Here is an 18,937-nt window from a genome sequence, read left to right on the forward strand (position 1 = left end):
CAAACAACATCTCCAAAAAGATTGTAATCACTTATAGACCGATCATCTGCCCAGAAGATATTTGTGATCATATCGTCTTCATCAAGTTGCATTGAATAAAAAAAAGATGAATTATCCTCTTTCTTCTTTTGAAAATATTCTAAAACTGCTCCAGCATCTCCTTTTACCATTTTTTCTATTCGCTTTCGGTAAATGCAATTTCGATAATCTTTCTCCAAAAAACCCAAATTTTCTCTTCCCCCAACTTCTCTACTCATCATTTCGACGGTTGCTTTTGCTGAAATTCCTGACATCTCAGCATCATCAGCATGTTGTGTTTGAGCGACAGAGAACATCCGGTTTCCTTTCATAAAATGCTTCATAGGCGTCTCCACTAAATCATGGTTGTGACTCTGGTTGAAAGACACAATCTTAAATTTTCCTGTCCCCTGAAGGTAGCAAGCCATATGAGCTTTACAACCACATCGAGTAATTCGTTGTGAATAACTTGTTTTTTTCTTGGTTTCCTTCCTAAACCCCTCTTTCGAGCAAACATAAAGAAGCCTCACCACCTTATTATTTTTTATCTTCCTCCGTTGTTTTCTTACATCAAAACCATGTACTCCTCCAAACTTTTCATAAGCTTTATGCGCAGATTCATCAGAACTAAACTCCATTCCAATACACAACTCATCTTTCTTCTCAATTTTTGTGTTTGGTTCTAAAGTAGAAACTTCTTCAGTTTCAACATAGTCTTCTTTGTTGGCTATGTCATCTTCTTCTTCTTCCTCAAATTTGTCGTCATCACTTACTGAATCATATTTTTCTGCCTTAAACTCAAACTGTTTTTGACCAAGACAACTGGGTTCACCTGAGGCTGAGACTTGCATACTAGATTCATATTGATCATCATGAGCAATTTCATGACTATTCTCCATCGCAACCTGCAATAATTTGTATGATATGATTGTAAATTTGTTAGTATATCATATTAATTTTGTCAATAAAACAAAAATAAACTATCACACAACAAAAAAATAAAAATAATGATGTTCGAGCATAATTATGATGGCGAAGAAAAGTAAATACACACTACAAAGAACTAATGATGAAGAAGAAGAGAATTAGGAGCATAATACATCGAAAACTGTAGATTCAAGAATTATACATATAGATATATAGAAATTTGAGAGAGAAGACACCTATACCAGGTGGAGACACGTGAGGATGGGAAGAGGGCAAGAATTATTCTTTAGGTATATGTCGCCAATAGTTAAATGCAGTTTCATTCATTCGAATATAACTGATTTTTGGTATTTTGAAAATTATTTCGTTATGAGTAATCTATACTATTAAAGCAGAAGTACTCTCTAGAGTAAAAATGGACCATGACTTGGTTTTGGTAGGTTTTTCATTAAAAATGATTAGAGAATCACAAAATTTAATCTAATTAACCTATAGTTTCGATTTCTTTAAATGACGAAAATACCCTCGGTCGATCACTTAAAAAATTGCAGGGTCGGGACGCAGATCCTTACATATCCAACTACAGAAGGAAAAAAACCCGCAGATCTGTTTGTACTTCAGAATAATATTTTTCGGATCCAGTATATTATTTCATTCAAGATTAGTTATTTAAGATCCCAAACAGAGTTATTCGTTATAGGCAAACACTCTGATTTCATTTTCCTTTAAGGTATTTAAATGAAAACCATAAATTTTAATTACCAAAAATTCGGATATTTCCTTAATTACCGAGATTGATCTTAACAGATAATCTTTTAAAAGGAATATTTAGTGATTCAGTTAAAATCTTTAAAAACGAATATTCAAGTTACCAAATCTGACTAAATTGCTTGATTTCCGATATTATAATATTTCCTTAACAAAATTTTAGTAATTAATTGTGAGTAGTATAGATAGAAAGAATTAAAAACGCAGAAATTATATATATGTAAAGTTGTAAACTAATTTACAGAAAAAGTGTACTGTATATCCCACATCGACTAAATATTTTAGAATATGGTTCATACTCACTATAAATATTTGACTAAAATGTTTAGAGTATAAATGAGCAAAAAGCTTGATTTATCAGGTATCCAAATTTAATAGTTTAATTTGGTTCTATATTTGAAAATATTTAAACTTTTAAAAAGTAAACATATTATAATATATTATAATATATTTACGTTTTTTAAAAAAGTTTAAGATATTATAAATATTTAAATTTTTATAGAATGTTTAAATTATTATAAATATTTGAACTCTGTCGAAAGTTTAAAATATTATAATATATTTAAAGTCTATAAAATATTTAAGTAATATTAATATTTTAATTTTTAAAAATTTAAAATATAAATTTTTTTTGAGTTAAATCCGTTAAAACATGTGTTTTTATCAAACCATAAATTAAGCCATGGAAGCAGAGTGTGTCTATCCTCTTACAAAACTACTATCCGATATTGCGGAGTGTCTATTCTCTTACAAAACTACGTACTATTTACTATTGCGGTGTGTCTGTTTCCATGAAAAACTACATTTTACAAACTACTTACTTTATTAGGATTTCCAATTTACTGTATAACCCCAAATATACAAATAAACACTATATAAATAAAGAAAATAAGTCAAAATAAAAAAATATATTACAAAAATACAAATTACAAAAAAAAATAACTAACAAAATATATAATCCCGTGCTGTAGCACAGATATCACCTAGTACTTATATTTTAAACTAGGAAAGCTAAATAATGATGGTGTGAGTAATCCTTAATGAACTTTGCTATCAATAAAATAAATCATGTTAAATTAAGTCAAGGTATCTAGTTGACACGTCTTCTGAAACTTTGTAGAGTAGCAAAGTGACGACCCTTGTACGAGAATGAGATTCATCGGCCTATAATAGACCTCTAGAGAGATAACAGACAAAATCAGTCAAAGCATTATATATTTTCAAATTGAATAAATTAACATCCAAAATAATTATATAACTCGAGGCTTCCCATAACTACGTCTACGTGTCTCGTTGTTGTAGCATTTCTTTTGGAATTTAATTCTGTAGTAGTAGATTTTACTATTTTAGAATTGTAGCATTTAGTATTTTGTCAGTAAGAAATAAGAAATAATACTAGCTACTATTAAAGATTACAGTTGCGACTTGAAAAAAAAACAAAAGAAAAAAAACTCTCTTCATAACATATAAGATATATATATATATATATATTTTGATGTAAAAAACATATATTATTTCTATGGAGATTTCGATATTTAGATTACTACGTTTTAGAAATCACAATATTTTAAAACAAAACGTACAATATCACTATCATGTTTTATAAAAACTAATTGATATTATCTAATAGATATGAATGTTTTACGGTTGATCAGTTGTTTATCTTTATTATCAGGTGGCACGAATCATTTTACAACTAGTCATGGACACAGCATTTTTTCTCTTGTTCTAGCTCATATCCATGTGGGTTCACATGCACTTGTATATAATATGTAAGTGTATGAATTTATTTTTATTTTATATCTACAAATGCTTTTGCCCAAGAAAATGCCACATATCTTCTTAACTACCCTGTCAAATCCATATAAAAATATTCTAAGCCTTTACAACTTGTGGTTCATTTTCCTAAAAATCATAGATTTTTAACTTTTGCCAGCTCATAATTTATTCCTTGTAATATTGTTTAGTGCAAAGTTTGTTTGAACATGCTTGCCGAATATGATCATAATCTATTTATTTTTGTTTGTTTATCGTATGTGATAATAATTAAAACACCATAACTAACATATTTTCAAATTATGTAAGCTAATAATACATGAGCTGGAGAATGAATTAATTGAGAGGTGCCATCAAATGTTCGCTCACGAAAAAAAAGATAAACACGATGATAATCCATATAAGAAATGTATAGTTATAATGGACTAAGAAACAACAAATCTTAGTTTGATTGCATCAACATAAAAAAATAAGATGCATATATATAGGTTGATAAGAACAGTTATACATACTCGTGATGTTTGCAAAAATATTTTTCTCGTGAGATTTATAAATTATAGTTTCTGAGAGTTTGTTTGAGACCGACAGGGTTAATAAGAACATGGCCACCTCATCAAAGGCCAGTCTTGGACGCGGTTTCTCTCCCAACGCCAATAATTATGCCAACAATACACAAAGTGAAAGAGAAAACGTTGACAACCACAAAAAGAAAGAAGAGTGTGTAGACTGTAGAACTAGAATCAATAAAACTCGGAAAAGTGATTGGTAGTTTTTAAAATGTCTAATACAAAAACGAATTAAAATCCATAACATCTTTCCGGACCGGAAACCAAAATAGAGTTTAAAATTTTTTTTGTTAAAAGGCATAAAAATAGAGTTTAAATTGCAACCAATGTTTAAACATCTGGCCCAATTCTTTCAAAGTCCATGTTACATAGTATCAGTTTATATTTTTTTCTTGCTGAGTTACAACTTACAAATGATCTTTGAGAGTTTGTTGCTGTGAGATTTTGTGTTACCCTCCTTGAGCTCCATTTAAAAGAATAACAAAGCAACTTTATTTGTTGGAGTTGGAGGTAAGGTAAAATTTCAGGCCTGTCCAACTATATTAAAATTTATTTAAGGCCATTTTGTAAATGTTGGCCCTTTTATTAAACTGGGCCATTTTACTAATTATAGACCCAAGTTGGTGCTATGGTTCGGACTTCAACCATTTGTTTTTTGCTCTTGATTAGATTGGACTTTTCAAGACATACAATATAAATTATATAATGTTTTTCCGCATATAAATCTAAATGAATATTAGCCCCCAGCGTATATTGAAGTGACAAAAACATAAATATATATATATATATATATATTTTATTATATAAACCTTGGTTCTTAAGTTAGTAACTCACTAGATCGTTACACGTGTTAGTTTTAACGATTAGAGATCAAAGTTAAAAATTCACCAGATTGTGACACATGTCAGTTTTAACGATGAAATATCCAAGTTAGTAACTCATCAGATCGTGACACGTGTCAAATTTAACGATCAGAAATCACATATCAAAGTTAGTAACTCATCAGATTGTGACAGTGTTAATTTAAATGATAAGAAATCACAGCTTTCAAGGTTGGTGAAACGATACATAAGATAATTGTAATCTTATTATATTAACAAATACTAAAAGGAAAATGATCGTAAATACACCTCTTTATATAAGCAAATAGATGATGACATATTTTTCACCAAACAAAATAATTTCGACTATCTTTGTTTTTCTTGGTAAAATTTTATTTTTTGTTTTTTATTAACCTACGTGTTTGTTGTCTAATCAAAGCAGATTCCTAGATATTACCACGTGTTTTCGTTGTTGTTTCTTTGAATTTTGTTTCATTTCTCACTTTCATAATGCATATTACGCAATCTTTGACTTTGAAGTGTTAACAAAGTTTCTTATGCATAATAACTAAGGTTTTTGGGATTAACAAAATTTTCACGGTGTTATGATTATTTCTATTAATTTGCAGGATAGGTAGCATAAAAAAAAGATGAATACACAAATGCAAGATAACAACATAGATTATATAATACTAGATCAACTAAACAGAAAGCGTTCTTATCGTCGAACAATAGTACGTCTTACAAGAAAGTGGGAAGCAAGATTTTTTTTTTAAATGAGCCCATTAGAATAAAATTTCTCATAAAATAGAAAAGGGATTAAGAAAAATATATACAAAATTATTAATTCTAAAAAATATAAATACTCACTTCTATATAAACATAGATCGTGTCATATTATTCATCTAACAAAATAATTTATTCAAAAATATTGCTTTCAACTTTGTTCTATTGGTCAAACTTTTTTAATGGGAAGACAAATTTTTCTTATTTTTTTAAACCAATATATACTTCTACTTTCTACTTTTCAGTTTGGAATAGGTAATATTAGTATGCTGACCAAAAAAAAATGAAAGATTAATGTATGCATCTTCTTTTTCTAATATTGTATTTAAATTTTTTTTTTTGTCAACCATTGGACCACAACTGGCCGGCCCATTAGCCAAATTCCTACATTCGCAGGAGCCGAGACTCGATCCCGGGTGTGATGGTGACTTCTACAAATGGACTTACCTCCTGCCACTGCACTAAGGTCACTTCACACTGTATTTTAAATTTTATTGTAGTAGTTTTAGATTGTTTTATTTAATTTATATATTCATCTTTGAATTATTTGAGATTCATTTATTACCATGCTTATAATTTTTTATTATTTCATTAATTATGTCAAATTAATTTTCTTCTAATTTCTCAACCTTGATTGGTTGGTCACAGGCCTTTGTTTTTGTGCAAACATAATTGTTACCATTCGTTCAATCTCAAAAGGAGATAAAGAGGATAAGGTCATCAACCTAATGGTTGGATAAAATAGGCTAATCAAACACAAGCATACAACAAATATAGATACAATGGAAAAACATAAATCGTTGTTGATATATCCATAGGACCTTGGAGACAGAGGCTACATCATGGTGTGTTAAAGAAACTTTCATGAATACATTGAGAAATTTAACATTAGTTACTATCAAATGCTTTTGTGACGTTGGAAAATGGTCTTTAGTTTCATTGGTTGCTGGAGTAAGCCACTTTGAGATAGCTAAAAGAAATGAACATGTTCTCTCCATATAGGAGGAGGACAAAGCCAAGGTTCTCTCTATGGTAGAGAAGGTTGGACGCAAGGTTATCTTCCCAAGAGATGAAGGTGGGAGAGGTTGGACGCAAGGTTATCTTCCTAAGGGAGGAAGACGGAGCGAAGGTTCTCTCCATGGTGAAGCAGGTTGGACACAATGTTCTCTCCATAAAGGAGGAGGGCAAAACCAAAGTTCTTTCCATAAGTGTATTGTGATGTAATTTATTTTTTATTCAAAATATTTTTTGAGCCAACAATTTTAGTGATTAAAGAAACTATGAAAAATTGAATTGTAAAGATACATATAATAGTTGACTTAATTTGTTCATATAGACATTTTCTAGGTGGTAGTAAATAATATATTTGTAACATATAGTATACCAAGGTGTAAAAAATATACTTTTAATGGTAACATACAAAAAAGATTTGTATATGGATATAAGTCAGTGTATTATAGCAAAAAAAAATTATAAATAATATGTACAATATATTTTTATTAAAGTTAGTTTTATTTACAAAACTTCACACCTGCACATCGGACAGGTCCTTATCTAATATATATATACAATTCCCTATATAATATTACAAAAGTACACAACTTTTTTTAGAGTACATAATATTTACAAAATATTACAGAAGTATAATGTTACAAAATAGGTTATTGGTTAATCCGTGAGTTATATGAATACATTTAAAAATATCTCAAAGAATCCTCATAAAGAGAATATCCCAATGATTTATATAATTTACAAAAAAAATCTTTATTATTCCATGTATTGTTACATCATATATACTGTTAGGCATAAAAATATACTGTTAGGCGTAAAAAAAAAAAAAAATCTTGGCAATTAATCATATTTAATCTTGACTTCTGAGATCTTATTGTGCAGTTCAGAATAAAATCTTATCTAACCCCTTCCAAGCTTTTAATAAAAATCATTCAGATCTACATTCACTGAAATACATTGCTCATATTCATACCAAAGAAGAAGAAAATAAAATGACAGTCGTGCTAGAATATGATCGTGCCAAAGCACATGTTGAAATTTATTTTGTAATTTTTATTCAAAACATCATATATGTGATTATTTTTTTTTTCTTTTTTTTTTTTTCAGTTTTTTTAGATGGAAAACTATACCATAAAATCATATGCTGAATATGAGTTATGAAAATAACATCTATTTTGTAAGATATATTCACAAAACCTTTTTAAAAAATAAAATAATCACATATATGATGTTTTGAATAAAAATTACAAAATAAGCAAACAAAAGGAATTGAGCACAGGCCATATTCAAGTATCTATTTATTCAACCATCATTGCAGGTTTTTTAAACATTTTATATCAAAAAGATTTTTCTCTCTCAGACACTAACATCGAGGAACCAACTCTAAGCATCTCTTCCGGCGCCGGTGTGGCTCTTGCTCACCGGCGTCGGGACTCCTTCACCTCCGCTCTCCTATCGTTTAAAGTCTCCTTTGTTTCTTTAGTTTTTTCCCCGCTTAATTTTTTCTTTTGGTTACAAATCCCCCCAACCCATTCAGACCTCGGCGAGATTTCAACTGGCAGAGACCAAAGTCGTAGGAGGCTTCCGGTGAACCCCCTCCTTTTTTCTCTGATTGCTTCAGCCGACATTAAAGATCCACAAACAGCCATGCATAACTCCAGATCCGGATACATGCCTACCCCTGGAAAAGCTCTTTCTGAGGCACCGAGGTTAGCAGACGAACTCCTATGTGGAACATCTGCTTCTTCTCACCTGGTGGAGACGACGATGGCACACGACGTCTCCTTTTTCAGGCGAAGCTTCAATCCTCCCAAATACGGACTGTTCTTGTGGTTCCCTGCCCCAACCACTGACCTATCTCTCGTCTTACCTTTGTTGAAGCCTTGTCCACCAGAGCTGTCCCCTATCTTACAAATCTATCCACCATCTCCGGACAACCGCCGCCGCACGTTCATTCCAACTAGGTCAACCAGTAAGGAACTCGTTTTTCTGCTGGTGGGCCTTGTTTCTTTTGCCGGCCCATTTCCGCTTCAACAAACCAAGCCCACAACAAAAAACCCCAGGTTTAATTTTTATGTCTCCTTGCTAAGGCCTGTCTCATCGCTCCCTCGGTTCGCTTGTAGTTGCCTACATTGTATCTCGACAGTGATGCGTTGGGTCCGTGAAGCTCAATTCCAATCTCTGGGTCAAAGTTTTTCCCCGAAAATCACTCTTTATCGAAGCTTTAGGCTTTTGGGAAACTTGCTTCTGGTCTCAGACCAAATCTATGGGGTGAGGAAGGACGGCATTATGATCCCGCCTCTATGAAGCGCTGGTTACCGACACCTCCTCAATCCCCTGAGTTCATATCCTGTTTTCTCTGAGCCCTACCATGTTAAATCCATCCAAGAAATAACCTGTTCTTTGGTGGCTCCAACTAGCTATCCAGTTCCAGGTACGGTTATTTAGCTCTCTTGTTGACATCAATCTCTAGCCAATCACTAGTAAAAATGTTATGCATTGTTACGGAAATAATTGTAGTTATGTGGTGTTTTTCGTAGCTAAAATTTGTTTGTTACAGAATTGTGACAAAAAAAATTAGTAATTACTTGGTAGTAGCAAATTTTTTCTTCGTAGCAAATTGTAACAACTTGCTACAATTTAGATACTAGTGTAAACATAGCTATTTGCTATAAAATGTTACATTTATCTACCACCATTTGTTACAATTTGGGAAAAAAACATTAGTAGCAACTATATACAAAAAGTTACAAAATTTTGGTTACTAATAGACTCACAACAAGCTACACGGTTACTTGTCATAAACTTGTTACAGAAAACCACAAATATATGTTCACAGTAGCTTTTATTAGAACAAAATGAAAAATACTTAGGTTCACCCCTAGGGGTGAACCTCTCCATTCACCCCCTCTTCTCTCAGCCAATCAAAATCTTCCATCTAATATTTCATTTAAAAAATAAATAAAAATTAAATTAAAAAGCAACCCAAATTAAGGAAACAAATTCTATATACTCTTAATTAAGGAAAGTTAAATATTTGGCTTGGTTTAGATTTTTAAACTAGAGTAAAATTATATGTCGGTTTGGGTTTACAAATGAAGTGGTTAGGGTTTAGATTTTACAATTAAAACGAAATTATATGTCGGTTTGGGTTTACAAATGAGGTGGTTAGGGTTTAGATTTTACAATTAGAACGAAATTATATGTCGGTTTGGGTTCACAAATGAGATGGTTAGGGTTTAGATTTTACAAGTAGAACAAAATTATATGTCGGTTTGGGTTCACAAATGAGATGTTAGGGTTTAGATTTCACAATTAGAACGAAATTATATGTCGGTTTGGGTTCACAAATGAGATGGTTAGGGTTTAGATTTCATATATATCGGTTTGGGTTTATTAAAAAGCGGTTTAATTTTTTAATTTTATAATAATGTATACAGATTTTATTTCTTTATTTTATAAGGGGGTGAATGGAGAGGTTCACCCCTAGGGGTGAACCCAAGTATTGTTCGAACAAAATTATTGGGTTTTATATCTAGCAACAAAAAGAAATTATGTGAATATATGTTAAAAATTAAATTGCAAAACATACACAATTACAATTAATGTTAAACTTAGTTTAATATCATACACTCAGAAAAGATAAGTTTTAAACTCTCAAACAGAGAGTTAAAAACTACTTACAAATAGAAGATATATAAATACATTTAAAAAAGATAGTTTCCCAAACCAGAAGAGTCTGTCACGTGGTTTGACTTGAGCCCCAATAGTTGTGCATGTCTGCTGCTCCTTAACCTCGAGAGCAAGCTTCGAGACAAGGTGCTCTAGTTTGGTTCCAACCAAGATGACAAGCTTAAACAACAAACAAATAGAAACACATTCTCTTAGTGTTAGTGTCTTATCAATTTCAAGCTTTTTACTTATACTTGCTTTTGTTTACTTACAATGGCAGGATGAATGGTAACCAAAAAGTATGTATTCAGGCCTGCAATGAAATCATATAATTAGTAAAGACAAGGCTGAAATATGGAGATACAAATGGAATGCACTTTGTCTTTATGTAACCGATGAGTTACCATGAACATTTATGCAGATGCATACTATAGCATAAATATGTACAACTTCATGACCAGTAGAGTGCCTGATTTAACCAAAAAAGAAAGTAAAGTATTAAAGAAAGAACGTAAATAACAAAGCATAGAACTATCAAGAACTAACCAAAAAAGAAAGTCATGTATATAACGAAAAGAGTGTTTGTTAATTCTTAATTAGCAAACGTAGTAGAATAATATTTTCCCAATGTTAAGAAAATTCTTACTTGCAAGTTGCAAACAGAGTCTGTAGCAGAGAATATTGCTCCAATGGCTATGTGACAAAATAGATTAAGCCGATGTGACAATGAGAAAAATAAATTAAGTCACAGAGCATCTCACAGTGACTTGGCAAATAATTCGAACATGATCCTATAGCACCCGAGACCACAACATATGAGAAAGGAAGCAGCATTGAAGCGTCTTGTCCCTGATACCAAACAATGAGTTCGTGTGCCAAGTAGCTACATTGAGATGGATGAACCTGAAAAAAACAAAGCATACAAAAATATTTAAAGTTACCTTTGTAATGGCAACCTGCATAATAAACAAAGCCGAAGAGAGAAGGCTTCGAAGAAGAACCATCGTCATAGTCGCCGCAATCAGCAACGGGAGTCGAAAGCTCTTGATAAACAGTGAAAAATCAGACAAGAAGAGTAAACTGTTAACTTTAGCTACTCACTTGCTATTATGGCAGTACTATCATCATTACTCAAACTCGATTCTACTGTTTTCTAAAAGTCCCTATTACCCAAACCAAGCAACTTATATGTGTTGCATCAGCAGAAACATTAAAAAGACAGGAGAATCTAAGTCAACCTTATTTCCTTGTTCAGCTCTTCCATTTGGCTTATAAACTGATCTCTGTATATCACAAAGAGAATTAAACAATCACCAAACAAAACAAAAGTTATATGTCAAGAACTTGAACTTATGAAGATGTTAGAAAGATGAGAACCACCTGAGTAATCTTTCCTTGTTCTTTAGTTTCACCAACCATCAAGTCATCCACAAAAACTCCAAAATATCAAACGAAGAAATCAAACCACACAAAGACAAAAACTCTAATAAACAATGTGTAGCCAAACCTTAAGAGCATCAATCTCATTGCCAATAGTAGAAACTTCAAGCTGAAGAAGACCAATCCTTGCCTGAGGAAAAAAAAGAATACAGTTTCGATCTCAATATACATCAAAGTTCTTAATCATCCCAAAAATCGCGTTAAATCAAAACCTCAATTCTGAATTTGCTGCTTCAACTTCCGATTGTAAAACCTTGATCCGTTTCTTCAATCCAACAACTCTTTGCTCTTAACGAGAAAAAATCACCAAATAAATTCAGAATCGAAATCTCTCCAAAAAAACGAAATTCAGTCACAACCATAGCTTCTCGCTATTCTCTCGTAGCCACATATCATCTGCAAGATCTGGGGAAGCGAAGAGGTTTTGGAGGGGCTATTGGAGGTGATTTAGGGTTTGGGAGGTGGAGGAGGATATTGAGGAGAGGAGGATGGGGACGGTTCAGCCATAACGGCGGAGACGGTGGAGGAGTAGATTGGAGATAGCGAGGATAGAGGGAGGAGAAGAGGACTCGCACTCTCTCGATTTGTTCAACATTTTTTTCTCCAAACAATATAAAAGCAAATGTCATTTTTTTTAATGTACATTATTTTGGTAATTTTTTTACTACAATTTGTTACTTTTTGTATTGTGTGCAACAATGTTACAAAATTTTGTGTCTCTAAATTTGTAGTATTTTTGTTACAATTTGCATATGTCACTATTTGTTATTATATAGCTACACATAGTTACCAATTAGCTACTATATCTATTAAATAAATTTTTGTCACTAATTTGTAGCAATTTATAGATATTATTTGTTATTATTTTTTTTTGTAGCAAAAAATGTAACTATATGATACAATTTTACTAGTGAATGGTGTGGTCAAGATTACGAAATCTATGATTGTCATATGAGTAGTAATTCATCATTGTTGCTTTGATGTCACTTGATATCTTTAAGAATCCTGGTATTAGTAACCCCTTTGGCCCCGACCTTTAAACCTTTTTGCTTGAATGTCTATGGTTATTGGATCCCGAGTCCAAGTTGTCCAAGTTATGGTTATGGCTTTGGTTTGTTCAAGGTCACTTCACACCATCCGACAATTTTACCAAACAGTCTCAAGCACCAGAGCATCCTAAACCTTGCTCGAAACCCTGTCAAGTTTCTACTTTGTGTAGACCTTCTCAAACCGGTGGGAAGTTTCAGCCTTGACCCCTTCACTAACGCCAACATGTCTCATGACTATGGCAATCTCTCATCCACTGATTTGTTCATGGAAGAGTCTGTCGACAATCTTGACCTCTCATGTACCAAGCTCCTCCAAGATCTTGGCTCAAAGCTCTCAAGAACTTATTGCCGATTAATCCTATCTTTGTTGTATTTCATTTGTATTTTGGCATTGGGAATGCCTCTTCTTTATGTCTGCTAAGTTGCTAAGTTATGCTTGTATGAACCTTACTTTTTGAGTAAATGAATGCAAGTTGTTTGACAAAAAAAAAAAAAAGGGTTGTAGGTCTAATCAATTTCTTTACCGTCCTAAAATTTACATGTACATTATATACTGATTATAAAAATAAGATTTGGAAACACGATTTATGCATCTAGTAAATTTTACAAACTTATCATTTAATAATCTTGGGCTTATTATGCCACTCCATTTTACATTCTTTTACAATTTTACTAAAACCGTGATCATATAAACTTTACCAATCGAAATAATGACGAAGATGGGGGTTATTGAAAAACGTAACACTATGATGGCGTCATGGGTACCGTAAGTTTGTGTTGGCACCACCAACAACAACTCACAAACAAACAAGCAAAGTAGCAAACAATGCACAACCCACCACTTTAGTGCTAACAAAAAAACCCGCCAATCGCATTATACTTGATTATAGAAGTAAACCACAATTTGCTTCTTCTGATTTGAGGGAGAAAAAAAAAGTAAATAACTAAAAACTCTTATTTTGAATTATGAGATTTGAGACATAAGCAAATAAGACATATGACTAATGAGGTGTTCTTGCTAAACATAAAGAGCTTTGCGCGTGATAACAGTCGCTTACACGTGTCCCTACACCAACAAGTATCGGCTTATATTTTCCTTATGACAAAAAAAACATGGCATACTATTATTGTTCCAAATGGTAATGTGCCATGTGGTTTGAATAGTAACAAGATTTTACAGATATACTATATCTGTAACACTGTTAAACCTGTATATATATCTGGAAGTATATGTTTTTGTAACTATTAAAACTGTTTTGGCTATGCAGGACGATCTCCATTAAGCTTTTAAATGTCGCAAGAAAAATATTAATTTTAAGATAATGTATATAGAGCTATAGGGCATAAATTGTATTAATTAATAAATTAAGCATTCAATCATAGTTTCATCACCTTAACCATTTGCCATTTTACAGCTTATGATGGTTTATAATTTGTATGTTGTGTGGTTACAAATCCGATAGCCAGTGAACCGACGTACATGATAAGTTAAAGACCATATGGAAAATATGGACAAATAAAAACATTACAAGGTTGGACAATTTTTTAAATAAAAGAATATACGAGAAGAAATGTAGGTCCACGAACCACGAAAATGGTTTTCACATCCCTCACCCTCTCTATATATAGGTTGTTGTGTAGCTTCTTTAGTCTTGGAGATACAACATTTATAAGTATATTAGGTACATATATATTTGAGCATATTTCTATATAAAGTAGATATATATTTCGAGAGAGAAGAGAGATATGGGGAGGCAACCGTGTTGTGACAAAGTAGGGTTAAAGAAAGGGCCATGGACTATTGAAGAAGACAAGAAGCTCATCAACTTCATCCTCACCAATGGCCACTGCTGTTGGAGGGCTCTTCCCAAGCTTTCTGGTTTATTCTCTCTCCCTCTCTATCTCTCTATACATCAACACAACACCGTTTAATTAGGACGATAGCTCATGTTTAAAAAATTCACTTTTTCTAAACACTTTTGAGTTTATTAGTAATATTTCGTACTTATAAACGAAAATTAAAAAATATATATATATTTTCAACGCAGGAAAATCATATCAACTCTTACCTTACTTTTTTGCAATGCAATTATGTCTCTGTTTGGTATTCAAAAACTCAAAACATATTATTAGATTGTTAATCATAGTGTTTGGCTGAAAGAATCAGTGTTTGATTTCGTGGTCCTCACACGCTATTATTTTTATTCGGTTTCGAATCAATTTTAATTTTGTAGTTTAACTTTTAGTTAAGTTGATGCCTAAATTAATTATTATGTTGGTTGATTGATTAAATGCAGGACTACTGAGGTGTGGTAAAAGCTGCAGATTAAGATGGATAAATTATTTAAGACCTGATTTAAAAAGAGGTCTTTTATCAGAATATGAAGAACAAATGGTCATTGATCTTCATGCCCAACTTGGCAATAGGTTCATTCTCTTTCTCTCGTAAACAAACTACGTACATACATAAATAATAATTTACTTACATTAACTTTGACATTCTAACTAACTCATAAAATTAAAGGATTTAAAATTTAAAAGTTTATGATTATTAATTTAGATTACAATCTTCTCAAGTTATCGAAGATACACGAAAGTCACTAAAATCAAAACTTTATCTCTTCTTCCGCACGAAAGAGATTGGCTATCACATCTTTATTAAGTAATAAGTAGTAGTATCTTTTAAACCTAGTTTAATTATAGTCGGTCTGATGAAAATGACTGAACAGTAATTTTTTTCTAATTGTTATTTTAAATTTGTTTGCAGATGGTCAAAAATTGCCTCTCATTTACCTGGAAGAACTGACAATGAAATAAAGAACCATTGGAACACACACATAAAGAAAAAACTAAAGAAGTTGGGTATTGACCCTCTGACCCATAAGCCTCTCTCTGAAGAAGAAGCTTCACAACAAGCTCAAGGGAGGAAGAAAAGCTTAGTGCCTCATGATGACAAGAGCCCAAAACAAGATCAAGAAGATAAGCAAACCAAAGACAAACAAGATCAACATCATACAGAGAAAGATCTGGAGAAGAACATCATGACATCAGCTTCTAGTGATGGGTTTTGCATTGATGAAGTCCCATTGCTCAGTCCCCATGAGATCTTGATCGACATCTCTTCTTCTCAACATCATCATACTAATGATGATTATGTCAATAATATAAACACTAGTAAATTTACGTCGCCTTCTTCCTCTTCCTCTTCTACCTCGTCGTGTGTATCATCAGTAGTACCGGGTGATGAGTTCTCCAAGTTTTTGGATGAAATGGAGATTAATCTTGACCTCAAGTGGCTCTCCTCCGATGATTCTTCAGGGGAACATATTAGCAAAGACGGCAAGTTCAACAACACTGTTGATACGATGGACTTGTGGGATATCAATGATTTGAACAGTTTGGATATATTTCTGAATGACGACGACCATGATGGTGCTTTTGTTGGAAATGGTAACGGATGTTCAAGAATGGTTTTAGATCAAGATTCATGGACATTTGATCTCCTCTAGCTTTTAGTGTTTCTTTACTTTATTAGATTTTTTTGTTTGGTTGTTTGTTCTTGAAGTCAGGGATTTGGGTTTGGCCTTGGGTGTTGCAATTTAGCGGATTATTAGGTGTAAAATACATGTAATAAAGATTGCAATTCTGAACATTCGTTTCTTTGTTTTTTTCTTCACTTTTGAAATATTAATGTTTTGGGAAAATATATATACAAAGCACCGTTAATTAAAGTTTGACGTCATATATCGTATACCATAATCTTTACTGACTAACCAAAATGATTCTATAAATCCAGCATACACATTAAGTAACTGATTGTTTAAGCGAAATAGACAGATATAGTTCCAGTTTTATAAAGGTTGTAAATGTCTCTCCATTATATATAATGAATATTCTTAAACCTTAACCTTTCACGATATATCGAGAAAGGCTTTTCTTTTGCCGGCTAGTTTAGTTATATTCTTTACCTAATGGAGTTCCACTTCTAAAAAAATATTGAAATTTGCTAATTGCTTTAAAGTACGTAAATAATTAAATCCTTTTTCACAAAAAAAAAACGTAAGATATTCGGTTTGAAGTGAAAAATACTATATGATGATACGATAATGGCGTCATGGTGATGAAATCCATTGCTAGATATGATAAGACTTCAACAAAACAACGTCACAATCATGAATGGAAATATCTTAGTATTTATTAATAAACTCGACCTACCAAATATTCTCAATCTCACGGCAAAAACTTCAAAGCACTTGTGGTGGACCATCGACCTCTACACTCACTTCATATATATACTTTTTGTTTCCAACAAACTTAAATGAACTTTCATAGTCTAGTGGTTTTCGCATTAGTATTGCTGATGTATCAGTAACACGGTTTAATTTTATTTCATTAAATGTGATTGGAAAATGTAAGAGATAAAAGAGAGACAAAATACAAACATTATGGATTATATCACGACACCTACTCGTCTATATCATTTTCTTACATTTCATAGGTTCCCTGCTTTCATTTTTCTTCTAAAAATCTGTTATCACAGTATCACTCTGAAAATTGTAATCTGAATCATAACCTGCCCTCAAGTCGATACGGTATAGTTTTCATTACTATGGCTAATCATATATTTGTCCGATTTATCAAATATGTTCTCATAATTACGAAAAATACACCGATCCACGCATGCATATCAGTCCGCACTAACACTTATGCATACTTACATATTACATACAGTGCTGATAAGATCCATGTGTATCTTTTTTTCTTTAACACATGTCTGTCTCAATGCTGTCGTATGCAGGTTGCTACACGAAATCATCACATTATACCAAGATTAGGATTTTCTTAAAACAATAAAAAAATACAAATCGTTGATCGTATAAGAAACATCCAATATAGTGAAACAGAGGGAGTATCATTTTAAAGAAAAAAAAACATCGCACAAATTTCTAAAAAGACAACTGGAAGAATTCAACTTACTATTAGTTATATCATTAGCAATCAATAAATATATTTTTGATAATAGATACACGTGGTAATACAGAATTACCTGTCATAGTTTTGGTTATGTTTGTACTACAATAAATTTTCACAAAACAACAATTAATATTCCCAAAATAGATTTAACATAAATTAGTAATAATTCTTGATAAAATGTTTACAATATGATGATTGACCATGAACGTAGCAGATGACAAATTTTGTTTCTTCATATATTTTCTTAAAGCACATCTAAATTTTGAACATAAATTATATTTTAAAGTAAAGTAATTTTCAGTATTTTGTCTTTCTCGTCGTAAATTTTAATAAATTTAAAACGTGTTGTTTTTAGCGTTTGTTTGTTCTTAACCATTATTTTCAGTTTTTCACTTTTAAAATGTTCTTAACCATTAAATTTTAAGTGGACTCATCCTTGAATCCAAAAATATTCAGGTACGTGGCTGTAAACTGTATCTTACTTTTATTTGTAAAGAAAAAGTATATAGTTACATATATATAGTAGTATATTTATATACATAGGTCCCCGTGAATTGGAGGCTGTGGTGTCTTCATATAGCTGTGGCCATATGATCGGTCCTGTTGTGTGTGTATATGTATGTGTATAAAGATTTAAGACAATGGACCACAAGTGAATGAGATTGATAGGCAAGTTGTAACAACCTTCACCAAACCATTTCTTTATAAAGAAAGTTCGAAATTCTGTACGTTTGATTATCACAATCTAATCCTAACGTCACTTCTTTTCTTCCAAACATATGATGGAGGTACAATTAAATATTTTGGTCACAAGTCACAACTGTTGCACATTATCATAGTTAAACAAAATAATGCGTATTAACAACTATGGTTTTTATTATATTTTTGGAAAGAAAATGTAAAAGGTAGGTGCTGTTTTTTTTTTTAGTTTTTAGTTGAATCAAAACCCATGAATGCTCTTTGTACCATAAAGTGTATAATAAGAAAAATAAGAATTATGAAAAATACAAAGAAAGTGAAGAAAAGAGTGCATGTATGTGAACCTTTTATATAACAAATATATGATCATTGCTTAGGCATGACTTGTCACAAAGAAGAGCAAAAGGATTGATAGTGGAACTGTGAATGA

At 31.8% G+C, this 18,937-nt stretch overlaps 1 protein-coding gene and 1 long non-coding RNA gene across 8 annotated transcripts; one reads left to right on the top strand and one right to left on the bottom strand.

Annotated features, from left to right (window-relative positions):
* Nucleotides 10,226-12,401, bottom strand: LOC104772298. 7 transcript variants are annotated; one of them, XR_002036859.1, is made up of 8 exons: nt 11,998-12,401; nt 11,853-11,915; nt 11,726-11,745; nt 11,584-11,628; nt 10,992-11,498; nt 10,750-10,814; nt 10,618-10,658; nt 10,226-10,525 (listed from the first exon to the last, which is right to left on the bottom strand). It is a non-coding gene; the product is annotated as an uncharacterized LOC104772298 (long non-coding RNA). The 7 variants fall into 7 exon arrangements; XR_002036862.1 differs by having other exon boundaries at nt 10,992-11,248; nt 11,347-11,628; XR_002036861.1 differs by having other exon boundaries at nt 10,992-11,194; nt 11,287-11,628.
* On the top strand, nt 14,426-16,540 carry LOC104769942 (protein ODORANT1-like). Its single transcript, XM_010494269.2, has 3 exons — nt 14,426-14,713; nt 15,132-15,261; nt 15,602-16,540. The coding sequence occupies exons 1-3, from the start codon at nt 14,581-14,583 to the stop codon at nt 16,341-16,343; spliced, it is 1,005 nt and encodes a 334-aa protein (XP_010492571.1). The 5' UTR covers nt 14,426-14,580; the 3' UTR covers nt 16,344-16,540.

The sequence above is a fragment of the Camelina sativa genome, chromosome 20 (genome assembly GCF_000633955.1).
Source record: "Camelina sativa cultivar DH55 chromosome 20, Cs, whole genome shotgun sequence".
Classification (NCBI taxonomy): domain Eukaryota; kingdom Viridiplantae; phylum Streptophyta; class Magnoliopsida; order Brassicales; family Brassicaceae; genus Camelina; species Camelina sativa.

Coding starts and splice junctions, on each gene's coding strand:
- LOC104769942 (XM_010494269.2), top strand. CDS start 14,581: ATGGGGAGGCAACCGTGTTGTGACAAAGTAGGGTTAAAGAAAGGGCCA. Junction 14,714..15,131: donor GGCTCTTCCCAAGCTTTCTG/GTTTATTCTCTC, acceptor GATTAAATGCAG/GACTACTGAGGTGTGGTAAA. Junction 15,262..15,601: donor CATGCCCAACTTGGCAATAG/GTTCATTCTCTT, acceptor ATTTGTTTGCAG/ATGGTCAAAAATTGCCTCTC.